The sequence below is a fragment of the Lepus europaeus genome, chromosome 17 (assembly GCF_033115175.1).
Source record: "Lepus europaeus isolate LE1 chromosome 17, mLepTim1.pri, whole genome shotgun sequence".
In the NCBI taxonomy this organism is placed as follows: domain Eukaryota; kingdom Metazoa; phylum Chordata; class Mammalia; order Lagomorpha; family Leporidae; genus Lepus; species Lepus europaeus.
In genome coordinates, this window is record NC_084843.1 from 57,612,149 (window position 1) to 57,633,930 (window position 21,782).

Below are 21,782 nucleotides of genomic sequence, written 5' to 3' on the forward strand. Positions count from 1 at the left end.
TTTCTGTTAAATTACATTGTTTTAAGGTATAAACTTGTAGAGTTGTGCACAACTTATACAGCTTTGAGGGCTCTCACAGTATTTTTTTTTTATTGTGCAACATTTTTTAGTCTAACCATGCCAGTTCTTGTAAACACTGAGGGTGCAGATTTATTTCCATCATTCTAGGCCAGGGCCTAAGAAAGACCAAAGTGGTAGATGCTTGAGAATTTGTTCTTGGGTGTTAGAGCTTCCAACCAGTGGTATCAACTTTGTGATGCCAAACTGAGAGTCTACTGTAATACATCATAGTTTCTGAGAGTACTACAGAGGCCAGGAATGTGCCCCTTACATTGGCTATGTAATGACAAGCAGTTTGGTGCTGAGGTCTCCTGCCTTAGGTCTCCAGCAAACCTAGATGGACTTTTTTTTAAAATGTCTTTTCAGCACTGCAGAAATTACCTATAAATTCAACTGTTAAGAAACAGTGGGATCATTCCATAAATGTATTAACTAGAAAAACAAAGTCATACTTTTAAAAGGAGTAGTAATTCAAATAGCCAAAACTATGGACCTGGCAAGACCTAATTTAGTTAACACTATTCAACAAACCCCTTTGGTTAGTGCAGTATATACTGCATTCCACTGATAGATTGTGATACCTTACCTAATGGCATATGATGGTGTGTGTCCTTGTATGTACACCAGAACCTCTCCCTCAACAAAGACGGAAGATGTAAATAAGGCACCTGGGTGGAATACAAATATGGAGAAAAGATCTAACGGACTCTTCTTCCTTTGGGAGTGGCTCTCAACATGCATTATATATTCCTCAGTTTTTTGTTACTCTAACAAGATAGTTAAGAAGGAAGATCATTTATTTTGGCTTACGGTTTTGGAGGCTCATTGTCCAAGCAGCCCTTGAGTTCAGCATCTGGTGATAGGTGTCCTGTTGGCAGAACCACAGGGGGCACAGGGCATCACATGGGAAGAGGGAGTACATGTGTGGAACTGTCACATGGCAAGCTGGGAAGCACAATAAAGCTTTTATATGAAGCCACCATAATTTGATCGTGGTGGCCAACCTCCCCACAAGCCAATCTAACCAATTACTTCCAAAGACACCAAACCATAGCATGTGTATTGTGAAAAAAACTAGGCATGGATTTCAAGATTTTTGGGGGGGCAACAAAATAAACTTCCCTATTCTATTTTTCCGGGAACATTGAGTATCCACCCACAAGTGTAGCCTGAGCCTTGTCTCAGAAATACATAGTTAGCTGGCGTAAGGCAGGGCTTGCACGTATCAGTAAAAGGCACTCCCCATCCCACCTCAGTAATTCTATAGCCGGACTTAAGGAACATCTGGACTTCTACCCATCCCTTCCTGGGAAGTTCAACTTAAATAGGCAGTCTCTGTTCCAGTTTCTCTCCAGAAATAGACAACTATGAGAATACAGTGAATTATTTACCAAAGAAGGGCAAAACTACCAAAAGCAGTAATGGATGGCCAAAGTGCAAAAGAGGTGGGGGTGGGGAAGAGCCTGAGAATGGGAACATTTGCCCTTGCTTTCAGGGAGCTTACCATTTGGTCTTCAGGGGAAGACTGCCCTACATGTATTACACTTCAAGACTTCTTGTTACACTAAATGCAGTTAAAATCTAAGGCAGGCCAAAAGCCTGTTAACAAAACTTGACTGATGAGTGGGCCCTAGGAGAGAACAGTGGGGTACTATTGTCTGTTACCTGTGGAGGCCAAATATTTTCAAGTTCAGTCAACTCAGTAGTCTCAGCCCCTGTAATTTGTAAACTCAGTAGTTGACTACTATATTTTTCAAGAAGAAAAACAAATGGCAAGTTGAAAGCTTCAATGGTTTTGCAGTAAACAAGGGAGGAAATAGCGTTATCAGTACCCAAATTAAGTCTCTAACCATATGCTCCTAGGAGCTATGTCTTTGTTCACTTCAACACTATGAAAGTGGCTGCTGTTTCACAGATTGGCTTCATAGCATACAAAGGTTACTAATGAAAAAAAGCATTTGACACATACAATTTTCATCTGAATAGTCACTACCTTCAAGGAATGAATCCCATATGGAAATGGTTGTAATATCAGGTACATGGATGAATTCTCAGGGAAAAGTGCCTGAGGAATATTACCTTAAGAGAGAAGATTGGTTTTAATGCCTCTATCTATAAAAAGATATCTGTGGCTCAACAGTAGTTTGTTATATAGTAAACTGTCGTAAAATACAGGTTTACAATCCCTTATCCAAAAATATTTGCATTTTAGGATTATGAATTTAAAGAATTAAAAAAAAGTGTGTACCATAAATAGCCTCAACAATTCAGATACAATTTTGCTGCAAAGTGATATTAAAATACTTTTTTCAGTTGTTTCTGAAGTTTGGAATTAGATAAGACACTATGGACAGACATCTGAATGGGAATAAGCAATACAAGATTTAAGACTTTCCCCTTTTTGACAAATTGAGTCTTACATGAGAAGCACTGGAAATTTTTAAGTATTGACCAATAAATCTTTTATTATTATTTAAACAATTTTCATGGCATTTTAAAATAAATTTTGAAAATAAATATTTGCATTATAGCAGAAAGTCACATGTTTTGCATTGACTAGAGTTTAATGACAGATAACTAAGCATCAGCACCATAAAACTGTTAAGATTTGTTCTTAAAATTCAAGGAAATGGTTCTACAGCACTGAAAATTCTGACTAAATACTAACCTGCAGCAGTTTAGAAAGTTGTATCTCGGTGTTTGGTTCTCTGTGTAGCCAATGTTTACTGGCAACTGTAGAGATAAAATTCCTCCATTCTTAAACATTAATATGCTTTCTGATAAACAACTTCCTAATTATCAGCATCTCGGGGTTCACAAAAGAAACTACAAGTTATTTAGTAAATTCCTACCTGTGATTTAGGTTTGCACAATGATATTCTAGCCAAAAAACAAAACAAAAAAACAAAAATAAAAAACTGTTTCCATTATGCTTTTTTTCTTTTTATACATTCTCAAATTTAAATCATAATTTTTAACCTACAAAGTCTGCTCAGTTCAATTACAACCATAGAAACTGCACTGGTATCAGAACATACTATTTTATTACAAAACTTAACATTATTTACAAAATGAAAAAATAATCCAATGACTATTGCAGGCCAAGGTTAAAGGCTTTTTTTCACCCAGTGATTGAGGAAAAATTAAGCAACATTTCCATGCACTCACACATCAGATCATTTCTGAAATATGCAAACTCTTAAAATTCATGTTAGTAAAACTTTAATGTATTCACAATACTTGTATGTTTATTGTAAGATGGAAAAAATCCATAGTTCTGTACAATAAGTTTAATAACAGTTTGTTTATTTTCCTTTAATATTTTTTGGCTGTCATGAATAATAGCATTTTGCAAGTTGAAGAATTATAATAGTACCTCTGTCTTGCTGAATTCATCACAAGGAAAACACAAATAGCTTAATGCTTGTGCACTAAACTGAATAGCTGTAATAACTCCAAAGTTATATTAAACTGAAGCCTTCATTGTGATCAATAGCTTGGATCAGTTTAGAGCGCAGAGTTTCTTTTTCTGTATATTTCGGAAGATCCAGAAGATTAAAACAGGTATGAGAAACTGGGAGATATTCCTCACCACCTCCTGTTGACTGGATGACTAGTTTGAGACTCTTCATACCAAGAATAGGAATGCGATCACTACCTGTCAAAAATACTGCCAAACAGAGAAGCATTCAGCCATGTCAGCAGCGTAGAGCAGCAAGTCATACTTAGTACAATCACCAATCACTAGCACAGCTTTATGGGCACAACTGTCCTAAGGTAGAAACTCAGTTCTACCATCTGGTGGGCAAGATTTTTGAGACATACTAATAGTCCCTCCACATAGTACTGTTTGAACGTGTAATCTTACTATTGGCACAGAAGAATTGCTTAATGTTTGAGAATGACTACTGCCGTTGGCAAAAACATTTCTGGGATCCCTTGAGAAGAGCCATTTCGATTATAATTCTTTTTTCTATTTTTTGTTGTTTAAAAATTTATAATGATCAGCTAAAACTCAAGATTCTCAAAAAAGAGATTGCCAAAAATATTCTTGGAAATAGCAGGATTATCAAAGGGAGTGTCACATTTAGATGCATAAATTCTGATAATTTTAGAGAAGAGTTATTCTTTAAAGATTTTTTAGAAATACAAAAATGCTTTATTTTCATTTTTAAGAACCATTTTAGAAACAAACTGAATTTAAGCCTTCAAAACTTATGTAATGATGTAGATTAGCCCTTTCAGAAAAACTAAAGGAACTTAATATTATAAAAGTAAAGCCTAATTCAACAAAGTGAATCAATTTTCTATAGGAATAGTGGTTTTTTTTTTTTTAAAAAAAGACCTGAATATTGTTAAAAATATAACCCAATACAACAAAGTTGACCAGTTTCCCTAATAAATTTAATAAGATCCCCTTCACATACTTACATAGAAATTGTTTTTTCTTTTCCAATGGTAATTCATGAAACACTTCCCAAAAAATTTTTATTGTAGGATGTTCTGCCCAGTATTCCCCTTTGTATTCTGTATTCTAAAAACAACAATATTTTATTAATATTAACAGATATTGGTTTTGCCTTAATCTGGCAAATCCTTAGCACATAAAGCTAACATAGCCCAAGAGTTTAAAACTTGGGCAATTCAACTGATCAATCATTATTTCCTGGGCATTTTGTGATTTGAAACTATTATTAGTTCCAGGAGAAAAGGAAGAAAGCATGTATGATATTACTAGAAATGTCTCTCACCACTTCAAAGAACATGATAGAATTATACTATTTTCCTAAATAAATATTTATTTTAAATAAGGATAAATCAGAATTAATAAAACAATACTGAGGACTAATATTAAGTATCAACATGGAATTTTCTGCAATAATTACATTCTGTTTCTCATTTCAAAAAACAGTTATCAGAATAACACAGTTTATTGGCCGGCACCGTGGCTGGCACACCGGGTTCTAGTCCCGGTTGGGGTGCCGGATTCTGTCCTGGTTGCCCCTCTTCCAGGCCAGCTCTCTGCTGTGGCCAGGGAGTGCAGTGGAGGATGGCCCAAGTGCTTGGGCCCTGCACCCCATGGGAGACCAGGAGAAGCACCTGGCTCCTGCCATCGGATCAGCGCAGTGCGCCGGCCGCAGCGGCCATTGGAGGGTGAACCAATGGCAAAAGGAGGACCTTTCTCTCTGTCTCTCTCTCTCACTGTCCACTCTGCCTGTCAAAAAAAAAAAAAAAGTAACACAGTTTACTCAGAGTTTGCAAGATGGTTTTGAATATACAGTAGTCAGGTCCTGTGTAGTCCCCTCCCCATGATGAATGGGTCTGAACTATACAAGCTGGATACTGTAAATATGGAGAATGTGTGATTCCTATGGCTAGCCCATTAACAAACACTGCAACTCTAGCCTTCTTTTGGATCGCTCACTCTGGGGCCAGCCAGCTGCCATTTCATGAGGATGCTCAAACAGTCTATGAAGAACAGTCCTCATGGTGTTTTACTGAGGCCACTTGCCAAAAGCCATGTGAGTGAGCCATCCAGGAAGTGAACATCCTTAACCAAGCCTTTGGATGACTGCAACTTTAGAAGAGACCCTTAAGCCAAAACTACCCAGCTAAGCCATTCCTGAGTTCCTGATACCCAGAAACTGACAATAAATAATAAATGCTCACTATTATTTTTAAGTCACTAAGTTTTAGAGTAATCCGCAGCAACAGAACTTACTTTCCCTCTCATATATTAGCCACTAAGAAGACAGGACAGAGGAAACAGTTTCTATATTATGAAGTATTTTTTTAAGTACACTTACCTCCTCATTTTACAGCTGAGGGAGCTTTTTTTTTTTTAAAGCTTTTTATTATTTACTTGAGAGAGAGAAAGAGAATTAGAGAGAGGGAGAGACAGTAATATCTTCCATCTGCTGGTTCACTACCCAAATGGCTGCAACGGCTGGAGCTGGACCAATCAAAAGACAGGAGCCAGGAGCTTCTGGGTCTCCCACACAGGTACAAGTGCCCAAGCACTTGGGCCATCTTCCAGTGCTTTCCCAGCCCATAGCAGAGAGCTGCATCATAAGAGCAGCCGGGATACGAACTGGCTCCCACATGGGATGGTGGCACTGCAGGCAGAGGCTTAGCCCACTATACCACAGTGCTGACCCCATGAATTATTCTTGAAAATCCAGCTACATGTGGCCATAACTTTCATATATTAGGTATGGGTATTTCACAAAGAAAATGAAAAGACTGAATTAAAAGATGTTTATTTTGGTGCAAAAAAACCACAAAACTCTGAAGTCCATGCATAACTTTTTCATAATATGCCTTTTCTACAACTTTTTGAAGACCCTGTATATGCATGGATTTAAGAAATTCTGCACCAAAAATAACCATCTTCAATTTCATTTTCCATGAATTTCTGAAGTGTGCTGGTATAAAGATTCTTCAAGTATCAGGACCTTTGGAAATACTGTTTCCTCAACTTACACAACTTAAGCCATTCTTTCTCTGTTCATGAGAGTAATTTAATCTCTACCTACCCTTTAGGGTTCATTAATGTCACCTGATTCAAAGTTTTGGGTCCTAGGAAAACTGCAGACAATGAAGTCCTTAGCCTACCTTTTGCAGTGAGACGCTTTTCCACATTTGACTAGTTTAGATTAAGTTCCTTCTCATATACTGTTCACTGAACTCAACTCTTCCTTTGTATTCCTCACAATTCAATTAAGCATTTCATGCCCAACTCCCTTAGTAAAAGGTAAAGACCATGTTTCAATCTTATATACTACAATCTTCCTAATATCCAGCACAGTAGCAGTGCTCAGAAGACAAATAAATAAGTATTTGCTAATGGACTTCTTGAATTCTGGGCTCTCCCTATTTAAAGCTATGATTATCTCAATCACTGAACTCTTGATAATTCAAATCTGCAAAATATTTTCCCTTATTTGCAAACAAGTTTGGAGAAAATGGATTGATTTTTAACAGCATACTAATTTGCTTGAATCAAAATTTATGAACATGTTAGTGGGAATGAGAGGAGGATGACAAGTTCTTTTAATCTCTTAATGGTTTGCGGGAAACATGATAGTCCTGATTAAACAAGAACATTTAGAGCCACAGGTCATAATTGTTGAAATTCTAAGGAACCAGATACACAATGGAAGAAATCAAAGTATACTAATGTACTAAGGTATCATAAAATATACCCTCAAGATGTCCTTTCTTATTCAATGAACATAGATTTTTAAATGCTTACTGAGTGCTGGGAATACAGCAATGAACAAAGAGGCAAAAATTCTTCCCTCACGGTTCTTATATTGTGATGGGAGTGGAAGGAGATAAAGATAAGTAAGTAGGGGGTTGGAAAGCTGCTGCTAGCAATGTTAGCATCCCATCTGGGCACCAGTTTGTGTCTCAGCTGCTCTACTTCCGATCCAGTTCCCTGCTGGTCCAAGTGCTTGGGCCCCTGTACCTACATGGAAGACCTAGAACAAACAAGTTCCTGGCTTCTGGCTTCAGTCTGGCTCAGCCCTGGCCATTGCAGTCATTCGTAAGATTTCTGTCTCGGGGCCAGCGCTGTGGCGCAGTGCGTTAATGCCCTGGCCTGAAGTGCCAGCATCCCATATGGGAGCATCCCGGCTGCTCCTCTTCAAATCCAGCTCTCTGCTAGGCTTGGGAAAGCAGTAATAGATGGCCCAAGTCCTTGGGCCCCTGCACCAACATGGGAGACCCGGAAGAAGCTCCTGGCTCCTGGCTTCAGATCGGCAAAGCTCTGGCCGTTGTGGCCATCTGGGGAGTGAACCAGCGGAAGGAAGACTCACTCTCTCTGCGTCTCCTCTCTGTGTAACTCTTTCAAATAAATAAATAAATCTTAAAAAAAAAAAAAAATTCTGTCTCTCCCTCTCTAACTGCCCCCCTCCCCTTATTTGACAGGTAGAGTTATAGACAGTGAGAGACAGACGAAAGGTCTTCTTTCCAATGGTTCACTTCTGCTACGGCTGGAGCTGCTCCAATTCGAAGCCAGAAGCCAGGTGCTTCTTCCCGGTCTCCCATGTGGGTTCTGGGGCCCAGGCACCTGGGCCATCTTCCACTGCCTTCCTGGGCCACAGCAGAGAGCTGGACTGGAAGAGGAGCAACTGGGACTAGAACCGGCACCCATATGGGATGCCGGCGCCACAGGCAGAGGATTAACCAAGTGAGCCATGGTGCAGGCCCTATGCCTTTCAAATAAATACATAATTTACATTACATCATATTTGAAAAAAAAATAAAAAAGGAAAGGGAGAACGGAGTGTGTGTGTGGGGGGAGTGACGGGGCATTGCAGTTTTTAAATCATAATCCAAGGAAGCTCTGAGTAAGTGTACACATAAAGGAGGTGAGAGCAAGAAACCTTTGCATTATTAAGATGAAGAGAATTGCAGGCATAGGGAAAAGGAAATAGGCCTCAAAGTAAGGAGCATGCCCACAAGGGTTCTAGGTTCAACAAGGAGGTTAAATGAGGGTAAGACAGATTTGTATTATTTTCCTTTCAGGGTGGTTACAAGTGAGGTCCATTTCTGTTGGCAGTCCCTTAGACCTAGTTAGTATCCACAGGTTTCTTTTTTGAAGTAGAGCAATTTCCCATAAAAAGGAAGCTTTCAATCTCTTCCCTACAGCATTTAAACCTAGCTACCAGTTTTCTGTGAGCCATCCTTAATTTTACCTAGTTTCCAAGATTTTTGAACCTCTCTGTGGTCTTTTGCTGCAAATAGAGGGGATATGCTGTTAGTACAACCCTGTATCCCTGCCATTAAGAGTAAAAAAGTGTATCAATTCCTAAGTCTTTGAGAGATTCTGTGCAATCTGGGTCTACCTCCTTATGATTCTTTCCCTCCCTCTGGTGGCTTAAATTCAATTTTCTGTGATGTAAGTCATTTACCAACTTATTCACAGATCTTCCATCTCCTGACCTATTCCATATCTGTTTAATGTATTTTAATTGTTTTGGTCTGTGTATTCCTATTTTTATTCCCTTACTGTCATCAATCTAGTGAGATTCCTCACTGTTTTAATACTTTTAAAATATAATTCCTTAAATTATAACACAGTAAAATTGACTACTTCTGGCCATGTGTACAGTTCTTTTAAGCATATATACAGATCTGTATAACCACCATCACAATTAGGACATCACTGTTATGCTTAAGTCACTTGTGCTACTCCTTCTGATGTCATACCTTCCCTCTACCCTTGCCCAGTCACTACAGTTTTGCCTTTTCAAGAATATGCTATAGAAAAACGACAGGCAATGTGAGGACATGATATGAAAGCTGCCATCCTCAAACCAAGGAAGAGGCCTCAGGAGAAGTCATTTCTGGGGACACCTGCATCTTTGCCTCCTAGTCTCCAGAACAAAGAGGAATTAAATCAGTGTTAAAGATACCACATTGTGGTATAGCAGGTAAAGCTGCCAGGATGCAACGCCATGTCCTGGCTGATCACTTCCAATCCAGCCCCTGCTAATGGCCTGACAAAGCAGTAGAAGGTGGCCTCACTGAACCTCTGCCCCAGATGAAGCTCATGGCTCCTAGCTTCAACCTGGCCCAGTCCTGGCCATTGCAGCCATCTGCAGAGTGAACCAGCAAATGGAAGATGGCTCTCTGTCTCTCCCTGTAACTCTTTCAAAAAAAAAAAAAAAACTTTAAAAAACAATGTCAAATAAATTGAAAGGAACCATATATTATGTAATCCTTTCAAACTGGCTTCTTTCAATTAGTATTAGGCTTCTGAGATTTACCCAGTTGTACATATGAACCGTGCATTCATTTTTAATGTTCAGAATTCTTCCAAAAGATGTGCTGTACGTAGTGCCATACACAAACTGAAGGACATCTGAGTTGTTTAGTTTTTTATATGCTTACATATTTTTAACATTTTTTAAATGTTTTTAAAATGATGGTAAAATACACATACCATAGGGTTTAAATTTTAACTATTTTTGTACAGTTCAGTGGCATTTTAGTAGACTCATATTGTTACATGACCCTCATTACTATTTTTCCAGAACTCTTATTTCATCTTGTAAAACATTCTATATATCACTAAGCAATAACTTATTTTCTTCTTAATTTACAGATTTTTGTATAATTCAATACCTGGGAGTACAGCTAGATCATACAGCAAATATACACTGAACTCTGTAAGAAACTGACAAACTGTTTCCGAAGTATCTATACCACATTGTATTCCCAGTCAGTGATATGAGAGTTCCTGGTGACTTGCATCCTTGCCAGTGCTTACTATTTTATTAGTAACGTTAACAGATGTATAGTAGCTGATTCTTAAGGCAAAAATTCTGTTGCAGGATGCCAGATTAAAAGATGGAAAAATGGACAGGTTAGCCCTGCACACATCTTTCTCAAAGCTGATCTTATCCAGCATCTTTATCAAGGCTGATTTAATCCAGCCTTTTTAATGAAATAATTATACTAAGAAATATTTCAGAATGACTTGGATAGAAAAGAAGAAAAAAAGAAAACGACTTTAAACACTACAAATGTGCTGGCGCCACGGCTCACTAGGCTAATCCTCCACCTTGCAGCGCCGGCACACCGGGTTCTAGTCCCGGTCGGGGCACCGGATTCTGTCCAGGTTGCCCCTCTTCCAGGCCAGCTCTCTGCTGTGGCCAGGGAGTGCAGTGGAGGATGGCCCAAGTGCTTGGGCCCTGCACCCCATGGGAGACCAGGAGAAGCACCTGGCTCCTGCCATCGGATCAGCGCGGTGCACTGGCCGCAGCGCGCCAACCGCAGCGGCCACTGGAGGGTGAACCAACGGCAAAGGAAGACCTTTCTCTCTGTCTCTCTCTCTCACTGTCCATTCTGCCTGTCCAAAAAAAAAAAAAAAAAACACTACAAATGTTTTTCCTAACAGTTTTCCCAAAACCGAGGTATGATGGAACCCCTCTGTTTTGGCTGGGGCTTCTATTCTGCCTGTGTCACCAACAATATTTTCCTACGCTAACAGCACAACTGAAAAGATGTCATGCCTAATTCCCATGCAGGGCAAATCCATTCACTGCAAAGAAGGTAAAGAGTCTTCCTATAGAAGGAGAGTAATATATAAATTGAATTAAAAAAAGGGCATGGTTTCTATCAAATCATGTTTTTCTTTTGTCTTTCCTTTTAAACAATGTCATATATTTGCTTTTTCTTACCTTTTCCAGTTCCTTCCAATCATAATTTGTATTTCCAATAACCATTGCTTGTAGTTCATTTGGCTGGAAGAGCAGAAGGACTTTTCCTCCACAGACCTTATGAAAGCCCGCATGAAAAGCATCAAATAGGGAAGCCACTGATTTATTGAATATGTAATCCACATAAGCATCAACAAACTCCTGCCTAGAAATGAAAAGAGCACACATATACACACAGATTTTAAAAACCATTTATGGGGGCCGGTGCCGTGGCGCAGGTTAATCCTCTGCCTGTGGTGCAGGCATTCCATATGGGTGCCGGTTCTGGTCCCGGCTGCTCCTCTTCCAATCCAGCTCTCTGCTATACCTGGGAAAGCAGTAGTAGATGGCCCAAGTGTCTGAGCCCTGCATCCATGTGGGAGCCCTGGAAGAAGCTTTTAACTCCTGGCTTCAGCACTGTGGCCATTTGTGGAGTAACCAGCTGATAGATTTCTGTGTAAGGCGGCACCAATCTGCAACTCTTTCCCTAACACTCTGTCTCTCCTTCTAACTCTGCCTTTCAAATAAAATTAAAAAATCTTAAAAAAAAAAAAATGGGGCCAGCACTGTGGTGCAGTGGGTTAACGCCCTGGCCTGAAGCACTGGCATCCTATGTGGGGGCCGGCTGGAGACCCGGCTGCTCCACTTCCGATCCAGCTCTCTGCTATGGCCTGGGAAAGCAGTAGAAGATGGCCCAAATCCTCGGGCCCCTGCACCCACGTGGGAGACCCGGAGGAAGCTCCTGGCTTCGGATCAGCGCAGCTTTGGCCATTGCGGCCAACTGAGGAGTAAAGCATCGGATGGAAGACCTCTCTTTCTCTCTGCCTCTCCTCTCTGTGTAACTCTTTCAAATAAATAAATCTTAGAAAAAAAATATGACTGGGAATGCTTGCATCTGCTTTTGAGTATAAGCTCTGTTCACAATCTCAGCTTCCTACTAAGCATACCCTGGGAGGCTGCAGGTGATGTTCAACTGGTTGGTTCCTTGTCACCCATGTGGTAGACCTGGATTGAACTCTGGCTCCTAGCTTTGGTCTGGCCCAGCCCTATCTGTTGGAGGTATCTGGGGAGTGAACTAGCAATTTTAATTTTTAAAAAATATTTACAAATTATTGAGATTTATATATCTCACCTGGTATCCATCTGTAAATAGAGTAATCTATTAAAGGAAAAAAATGACACAGGTGGCATTCAGACTATTTGACAGCCTTTTTACCACTGGGTTCTAAGGGATCTGAAGAAAATTTATCTAAAAATTATATAAGAAGGGGTACAAAGCATTTCTTTAGGAGAATCATTAAAGATTACAAATGCAGTTTTTCTTCACATGTATGTGTGAAGGCATACACACATGCAAGAGCAGTTCTGATTTCTTTCCTAAGCAAAAAGAAACTAAAGAAAAAACAGAAACTTCTTTTACCCAGTAATCATCATGATGTTTTTCATTTTTTGTCTGTATTGCTAGCCACATTTTTATGAGAATAGGACTGGAGGTTTTCAGTATTTTATAATTTTGTCTTCCATAAAAGATGACTCCATAAATGGAAATATTGGTAAATTTAATCATTTATGGATAATCTCAGTGAGTTCAAATAATTCCAAACTGAAGTTAAAAGGAGAGAAAACAGGGATTCAAAAAGTCTATTATAAAACAGAGTAAGCAGGTCTAAGGAAAAACCAATAGCACATGTCATTAGATTCATATGCAAAACAAGGCTAACGCACCACACTTCTTTTAGTCAAAAATTGCTTAAATTATTTCTCAGCTAAATGAACTATCTATGTAAAATATTAGAAACTTAAAGAATTAACAAGGGGCCGGTGTTGTGGCATAGCAGTTTAAGCCTCCACCTTTAGCACCATCATCCCATATGGGCACCAGTTCATGTCCTGGCTGTTCCTGGCTCCTAGCTTTGGATCGGTATCAGCCCAGCTACGGCCATTGTGGCCATTTAGGGAGTGAACCAGTGGATGAAAGACCGTTCTGTCTCTTCATCTCTCTGCCTCTCAAAGAATCTTTAAAAAAAAATTAAGAATCTTTGAAAGGAGAAAAAAAAATCTAAATCACGCCGAAGTTTTTCAAAATGATTTTAAAAAAGCTAAAAAGACGTAAATTTTTTCACATCATTTTAATGTTTTATTATCAAAATAAGATATATGCGTAGTTTAAAACACCAATAGTAATAATCCTAATTTAAGTCAACACTTACTGAGCACATACAAGTGCTAGGTCTTATTGTAAGTATCTTAAAAATACTACCTAACCTAATCCTCAAGTGAAGTAGGTTCTATTTATCATTTTATTTTACAGAAAAGGAAACTGAGGCATGGAGACATCAACTAATTTACTTAAAGTTACACAGCTTCTAAGTAACAGATTCAGGATTAAAATCCTTTGGATCAAAACTCAAGCAACAGCCACTAAGATAAGCTTTGTCAGAAGAGAACAAAGCAGCTCTTTGTCCTGTACTTCTCTACCAAAAATTCCTGTTATTTAAAGGCAACTAGTTAAGCCCTCTTTACCATTCCTTCTCATATTTGTGTTCAAGCTTCTAACAACATAGGTCTACATTTATTTCTTAATTTTCCATTTCAAATACTATCTGATGAGCTGAATATGAATATCTACTGGGAAAAGTGAGGATTTACCATTTATTTAATTGTCCCACTCTTGCTCCCCCCTCTCATACAGCTATTACACTTATATAACAATTAGGATTGATATCCATTGTTAACATTTTTATGATTATAAATATTAATTCAGTTAAGCTGCAGAATATTCTCTGGTTACCTTTCTTTAAATTTATTTATTTGAAAGAGTTATAGAGAGGAAGAGGCAGAGAGAGAGAAAGGTCTTCCATCCACGGGTTCACCCCTGAGATGGCTGCAACGGCCAGAGCTGAGCTGATCCGAAGCCAGGACCCAGGAGCCTCCTCCAGGTCTCCCACACAGGTGCAGGGGCCCAGGGACCTGGGCCATCTAACACTAGTTTTCCAGGCCATAGCAGAGAGCTGGATTGGAAGCGGAAGTGGAGCAGCCGGGACTCAAACTGGTACCCATATGGGATGCTAGCACTGCAGCTCAGGGCTTTAACCTGCTGAGCTATAGTGCTGGTCCCTTTTCTTATAAATAACTTTTGCTTTCATTTTTTTGCTGCTTCATCTCCAAGTTCTCCAATAGAAATGTCAATTTCCTCTAGATTTATTCAAATATGTTAGCTGGCATTAGCTGCCTTTTTATCATGGAGACCTCCATTCTCTGGCTATAACCTAGATTTCTGGCTCTGTAAATTTTCCACAAAGCAATTTTCCTCAGAAGGTCTACTTTGTTGTCTCTCTCATATGTTGGAGAACCTTCTTTAGAATGTTTCTTTGGGGGCTGCTGTTGTGGCACAGCAGGTAAAGCTGCCACTGGCAAAGTCTACATCCCATGTGGGCTCAAGTCCTGGCTGCTCCACTTCAGATACAGCTCCCTGTTAATGTGCCTGGAAAAACAGTGGAAGATGGTTCAAGGGCTTGGGCCCCTGTACCTGCATAGGAGACCAGGATGAAGCTCCTGGCTCCTGGCTTCAGTCTGGCCCAGCCCTGGCCACTGTGGCCATTTGGGGGGAATAAACCAGCAGATGGAAGCCCTGTCTGTCTCTGTAACTCTTTCAAATAAATAAATAAAAACTTAAACTTTTTTCCTTGTGGTTTTTTTCACTCCTATGTCTGCTTCCTGCTTGGTCCAACACATCCTTCATCTCACATTCTCTGAGACTGTGTATCTATGAAAATCTTTACATACACCCACATTCTTGAAAGCTGGGGTATAGAATTCTAAGTCAGAATTTTGCTCTTCTACCTTCTTTACACATCTGATGATAGTCTGATTTTTAGTTATATATGTACAGTCTGCTTTTTTGCCTGGAAGGTTTTAGTGTCCCTTTTTCTTTGGGGATTTTTAAATTTCACTTATCCTTCCTTGATATAGATCCCCTCCCCCCCCATTTCACATGCTTTCAATCTTGATAGGTATGCTGTTCAGTTCTGCAAAATATTTCTGTATCATTTTCTTCAACAAATTTTATGCATTCCATTTCTTTCAATGTTTCTTCCCATTTTCTAACAGTATTCACCTGGATATTGACTAAGCACTTTGAAGATACTGATTTTCATTTCTTTTGAAGTTCTGTTCCTCATTCTGCATTGTTCCTAATTCCTTGCCATTTTTTCCGACAGTTTGGTCTTTCGTTGAACATCCTAATCTTTGGCTATCCATTCACATTTAAAAGGCAGTTTTCCCCAGGAAGATTCCTCCAATTTTCAGGAAGGGAGCTGAAGACTTTTCATTTATCCCTGTTTTCAGTTAGCTTCTTATCCATCACGACTTTGCCTAGGCATCCTCAAATCCACAGTTCCTTTAGTTCAATCCCTCCAGAAAGTCAACTTCCATTCTGCTGTCAGAATGCCAGGTTTTAAGTGTGCTAAGAAAAACTGGTGTTTGCTTCTTAAAACACTGAACCATTTCTGTTTCCAGCATTTCCCAAAACCTTTGTACTTCCCAAAGGTATGTTTTACTCAGTGCCCCAGCCTTTATTCTGCAACGTGAACCAGCTGACTCCTAGACTTCTCCAGTTCACCTTATGCTGCAACTTCCTCTGGCTTGTTAAACTTATCACCATTTTTTGGTTTCTAAAATTGTGTTTACTATTCTATCTTTCATTTCTTTCCATTGTTTCTGCTGATTTCATTCCTTTATTAATGTCTTGAAGGAATTTCAGGAGCAAAAGGCAGATTACTTTCTCACTAACTGTTCAAAAACTTTAAGCTGAGTAAAACTTGGGGTTGAAACATGTTCCTAAATACAGAAGAAAATTCCTACTGCATCTTGTTATTTCCACTGATGCTGCTATAATTCACTTACCGATTTTGTTTGTTAACAGCTGTGTCTGCACCATTTAGAACCAGCTCTTTCACTTCTGTTGCACCAAAGTTTTCAACTGTGATCTATTTAAATTTTTAAAAAAAGTCAATGTCAGACTCAAAACTCATCAGACTATTTTAATAATTATTATACTCTTCCTTTCTCTGATAAAATATAAAAACTAATCAATTTGCAATAAGATTCTGCTACTAAATGGATTTGTAAATTCTGTTGAAAGCCACAACTAGGAATTCGCATCCTCTCTAGTAGTCTGATAGCCTATCATGACTAATTATGAATTACCAAGTGTTTAGTTAGTTAAGAATAGGAAATAATTAAAAACAGGAAACTGAGCATTTATTGTGAATAAGGCTGTAGAATAAAGCAGATTATTAGAAAAGATGTTTTCCTTAGATGAGTAATAGAAGCCAAATATAAAAATGCATTGAGCTTGACACAGCTGTACATTCTTCCCAAATGACAACTGCTGTTTGCCAGGCTGTATGCTTGATCACAGGTAATTTTTCCAGTTACGCATTAATTTGGTTTATAAAGATAGCTGGTTGTTTTCCAACATTTATTTCCCTTACTAGTCTGCTAATTTTTATGCAAATATTACCATTCCTCTCAACTGCATTCATTTATTTCTATCCCTTCTTTTTGAATATTATCTCTTTTATGAGAATCTGCTACCTACAAAATTATAATGGGGATGGGAGATTAATATAGAACACATCCCTGCTGTGGTATTCACTTGCTGGTGGAAAGAGAAGCAGCATATTTAAACAATTCATTATAATGAAATAATGCTATAATAGGGATGCAAACAAAATGTTATTAGACTACAGAGGACAAAAAACTTAATTTTAACTAGAGCCAAGTATGAAAGATTTTGAGAAAAAAATAATGCCATTTTGAAAGCAGCTAAAAGAAAGCATTTAAAAGATTGGGAGTGAGAATTCAGATTGAGCATACTGATTGAACAAAAGGATAGATGACAGTAAATATCAAATTCTAAACATGTTTGACAAGTGGCTCTAAAACAGAACATAGGAAGGTATATGAAAGAATTATGTGGAAATGACAAAAGTTGGTATGAATGGGGGGACACAATGAAAGTTTGAAACAAAGCTAAATTATTGTCTTTGATGCCTAACCTAAAGCTGTTATTCTCCAAGCAATAAAGAGGCAGTGAAAATCTGAAGGAAAAAATTGGCAATGGGAAGGAATATTTGAATTTACTACAGCTTTCTGAATACATTAAAAGTTTACAAACTTGGTGACTGCTAAATTGAAAATGAAACTGCCTGAGGGGCCAGCGCTGTGGTGCAGTGGGTTAACGCCCTGGCCTGAAGCACCGGCTTCCCATATGGGTGCCGGTTCTAGTCCTGGTTGCTCCACAACCGATCCAGCTCTCTGCTGTGGCCTGGGAAAGCAGTAGAAGATGGCCCAAGTCCTTGGGCTCCTGTACCCACATGGGAGACCTGGAAGAAGCTCCTGGCTCCGGATAGCGCAGCGGCTGTTGCGGCCAATTGGGGAGTGAACCATCGGATGGAAGACCTCTCTCTCTGCCTCTCCTCTCTCTCTGTAACTCTGACTTTCAAATAAATAAGTAAATCTTTAAAAAAAAAAAAAAAAAAAGAAAAGAAACTGCTTGAAATTCAAAATTTTTTTGGTCAAGTATGATGATCAACAAAGAGTCAAGAAAACTGATAATGTATCTAAGCAAGTCAATCCAAAGAGGGAATTAAAACTTCATTCAAAAAACAGAATTAAAAAAAAAAAAAGGAGGATTATTCTTAACAAACAAAAAACACAAAACACGGGGCTGGCATTGTGGTGTAGCATGTGAAGCCGCCTAAGATGCTGGTCAGTTCTTGTCCCAATGCTTCACTTCCGAACTATCTCCCTATTAATGACCTGGGAAAAGCAGAGGAACATGGACAAGTGCTTGGGCTTTTGCACACACACAGGAAACCTGGATGAAGCCTCCTGGCTCCTGGTTATGGCATGGCCCAGCCCAGGCCACTGTAGTCATATGCGGAGTGAACCAGTCGATGGAAGATCTCTCTCTCTCTTTATGTAACTCTTTCAAATAAGTAGAATTTTAAAAATCTACCAAAATTTTTTGGGCTGTACACTAAGCCTCTGCCTGTGGTGCCAGTATCTGACATGGGCATTGGTTTGTGTCTCACCTACTCCTCCAATCCAACTCTATATTTATGGCCTGGGAAAGCAGTGGAAGATGGCCCAAGTACTTGAGCCCCTGCACCCACGTGGAAGTCCTGGAAGGAGCTCCTGGCTTCTGATCGGCTTACCTCCAGCCGTTGTGACAATTTTGGGAGCAAACCAGTGGATGGAAAACCTTTCTCTCTGTCTCTCCCTCTTTCTCTAACTCTACCTCTCAAATAAATAAATAAATAAATCCTTAAAAATCTACCAAATTTTCTTCTAACTACACAATGTGTCAATTCTTAAACTGACCCAAAAATGATAAACTTTTTTGAGGAAGCATATAATTTCTTTTGGCAAATTGTGTGATGGCAGAATATGCTATACCTTTTGTTAATTTTGAAACAACAAAAACACATGAAGGATTGCTTAGGGGAGGAAAACACATATACAAATAAAAATTAAAGAAAACTGAAGGTTTTATTATTTTCCCAAGAGTCTAACTTATAATATTCAAATTGTTCTTTTTATTTTAATGCTGGATGTTTTTCCTTTACATTAATTGCCAACTAGCCTACTTCTGCCAGATCCTGAATTATCAATAACTTTGCATGTGACTGAATCAGTTATTCAACATCCTTTTCACTGACTTAACAAAATTTTGTATCTTTTCTAAGACTTAAAATCTCATTTTTAAGTAATATTACAATATATCTGCATTTGTGCCATAGCGTACCATCCAACAATGGAATGAATAAGACAAGATGGACAAAGATGAAGATTAGTCTGAAGTAGACAGGAATCTATCTGTGGGCACTGATCTTTTTAAATGTGAGTTCATTAGTAATGTTCTGTTACAATCACTTTTTGACTCTATAAGCATTCCTATAATTGTAGGCTCAAAAATTAACACTTGGTTAAAAAGGACTTCTATTTATAAGTATATTTAGCATAACAATAAGGCACACAGGCTTTGATATCACAGGACTAGGTCTAAGCAATGACTCTGATATATAATGATTATTTTCAGTTTTCTTCATCTGTAAAACAGGGATGATACTAACTTCATCGGAGGTTGAGGATTACATGAAATAATTCATGTACTATGACTAGTACATAGTAAATGCTCAATAAATGTTAGCTAAAGGGTCAAGAATTCCATTCATCAAAACAAAGAAAAAAAGGGCTGGTGTTGTGATGTAGAGGGTAAGGCCACCGACTGCAGTGCCAGCATCCCATATGGGCATTGGTTTGAGTCCCGGTTGCTCTACTTCCAACCCAGCTCTTCTGCTGTCGCCTGGGAAAGCAGTGGAGGATGGCCCAAGTCTTTGGGCCTCTGCACCCATGTGGGAGACTGGGAGGAAGCTCCTGGCTCCTGGCTGCGGATCAGCACAGCTCTAGCCGTTGCAGCCATCTAGGGGGTGAACCAGCATATGGAAGACCTCTCTCTCTGGCTCTACCTCACTCTGTAATTCTTTCAAATGAATAAAATAAATCTTTAAATAAATAAATAAATTGAAGGGATGATGAAAAATCTGGCTAACTTAAGTCATTCTTCTTACCGTAAAGTTTAGACAAAACGTTTCCTCTATATCATCTTCTGGGTAATCCAGTAACTGTTGCATGCTTCTGTAAAACAATAGTAATGTTTCAGTGTAAAATATTACTAAGTATTTCGATTACTTTCCTGTGAATAAGTATATATTTGTCATTCCCTCTTAATAAAACTCTTTAATTCATATTTTACATTTGTTTCAAAATGGTGATTGTACAATAGAAAACATGTTAAAACAATAAGTTTAAAAGATTTTTCTCTCTTCCTCTGAATACAAAGGGAATGTGTTGACTCATTTTCAATAGCTGTCCTTATGTATATACAATTTAATACCATTTTATGTAATAAAAAAATTTACAGGGGCAGTGCTATGGTGTAGTGGGTTAAGCTGCCACCTGTAATGCCAGTATCCCACATGGGCACCAGTTCAAATTCTGGCTGCTCCATTTTCAATCCAGCTCCTTGCTTATGTTGCTGGGAAATCAACAGAAGATGGCCCAAGTGCTCAGGTCCCTGCACCCACAAGGGAGACCTGGATGAAGCTCTGGCTCCTGGCTTCAGCCTGATCCAGTCCTAGCTGTTGCAGCCATTTGGTGAGTGAACCAGTGGATGAAAGATCTCTAACTCTGTCTTTCAAATAAATAAATAAATATTTATTTTTAAAAAAAGTTTACATGGCCAAACCAGAAATGAAGGTAATCAGAAGTAAAAGTCCAAATAATCAATTTAACCACTCTCAGACAGCTTTCTCTTCCTAAATTTATGGTATTTGCAAAGTAACATGAAGCTACTAAAAACTTAGCTTTGAAGGTGAAAGTATCATCTTTAAATAAAGATTTTCATCTGAGTAACATAATGGATTTTCCTTTACCAGAATTGTTTTTACTTCAAAAATTAACAGGAACAATAAATCCCTTTGCTTATTTTGGTTCATACTTAATTCAAGGAGGAAAGCTTTCAGTATATTCTCCATTTCTTATCTCCCAAACTCTACCAATGACACCTTTTATAACTAACCTCCCAACATCCGGCATTAATTCTTTCAAATCATCCAGGGATGGCTTCTTTTTCAGCAGTTTCTTATACAAAGCCAAAGGAAAATGGAGGTCCACAATAGTAAAATTATAAATTGCTAATCCACAAATAACACCAATCAAATGGAACAAATCACTGTCTTCAAATGTCTAAAAACATAAGGAAAAAAAAGTAAAGATTTGTCCTCCAAGTTATAATATTAATTTTTTTATTACAGAAACATATGCTCACAGTAGAAAACTTTGAAAATACAGAATAAAAGCATTTGCATTTTATAGTTGAAATAATTACTCAAAACATTTTTCTGATTTAAAAATTATAATACATAAAATCATTCAAAATTTGGAAAATAAAAGACACAAAACAGAAAATGAATAGACAATTTGCAATGCACTCAGAAATTATACTCAAAAAATTATGTGTTTACATCAACTGTAAGTTCAGAAGAATAATTTTTAAAATATTGTATTTAAGGTTTTATCTCATTTTCTATCCGTAAGTATTTTCTGGTATCGTTAAATGCTCTTCCAAAATGTTATTCTTTAATGGCCACACCCATCATGTAAAACTGTTAAGTTAGCTGCTTTATAGAAGATGGTCCAAGTGCTTGGGCCCCTGCACCTGCGTGAAGGACCCAGAGGAAGCTCCTGGCTCCTGAACAGCCCAGCTCCAACCACTGCAGCCATCTGGGGAATGAACCAGCATATGGAAGACCTTTCTCTCTGTCTTTCCCTCTCTCTCTCTGTGGCTCTACCTCTCAAATAAATAAATAAAATCTTAAAAAAAAAAAAGTTAGCTACTTGACTGTGGTTAGATATTTAGATAATACATTAAAAATAATGTTT

At 38.4% G+C, this 21,782-nt stretch overlaps 1 protein-coding gene across 3 annotated transcripts in view; it reads right to left on the reverse strand.

Annotated features, from left to right (window-relative positions):
• Positions 1-2,518: 2,518 nt before the first annotated feature.
• The window catches only part of HERC4 (HECT and RLD domain containing E3 ubiquitin protein ligase 4), a 166,547-nt gene continuing 147,283 nt past the window's right edge, over positions 2,519-21,782 (reverse strand). The window contains exons 19-24 of one of the 3 annotated variants that reach the window (XM_062214038.1): positions 20,920-21,086; positions 19,910-19,976; positions 16,176-16,258; positions 11,253-11,436; positions 4,492-4,594; positions 2,519-3,730 (exon numbers count right to left, since the gene is read on the reverse strand). In XM_062214038.1, coding sequence (XP_062070022.1) covers positions 3,522-3,730; positions 4,492-4,594; positions 11,253-11,436; positions 16,176-16,258; positions 19,910-19,976; positions 20,920-21,086 — 813 coding nt within the window. In that variant the 3' untranslated portion in view covers positions 2,519-3,521. The remainder of the gene's footprint in view (positions 3,731-4,491; positions 4,595-11,252; positions 11,437-16,175; positions 16,259-19,909; positions 19,977-20,919; positions 21,087-21,782) is intronic. The other 2 variants (XM_062214036.1, XM_062214037.1) reach the window with 2 other exon arrangements.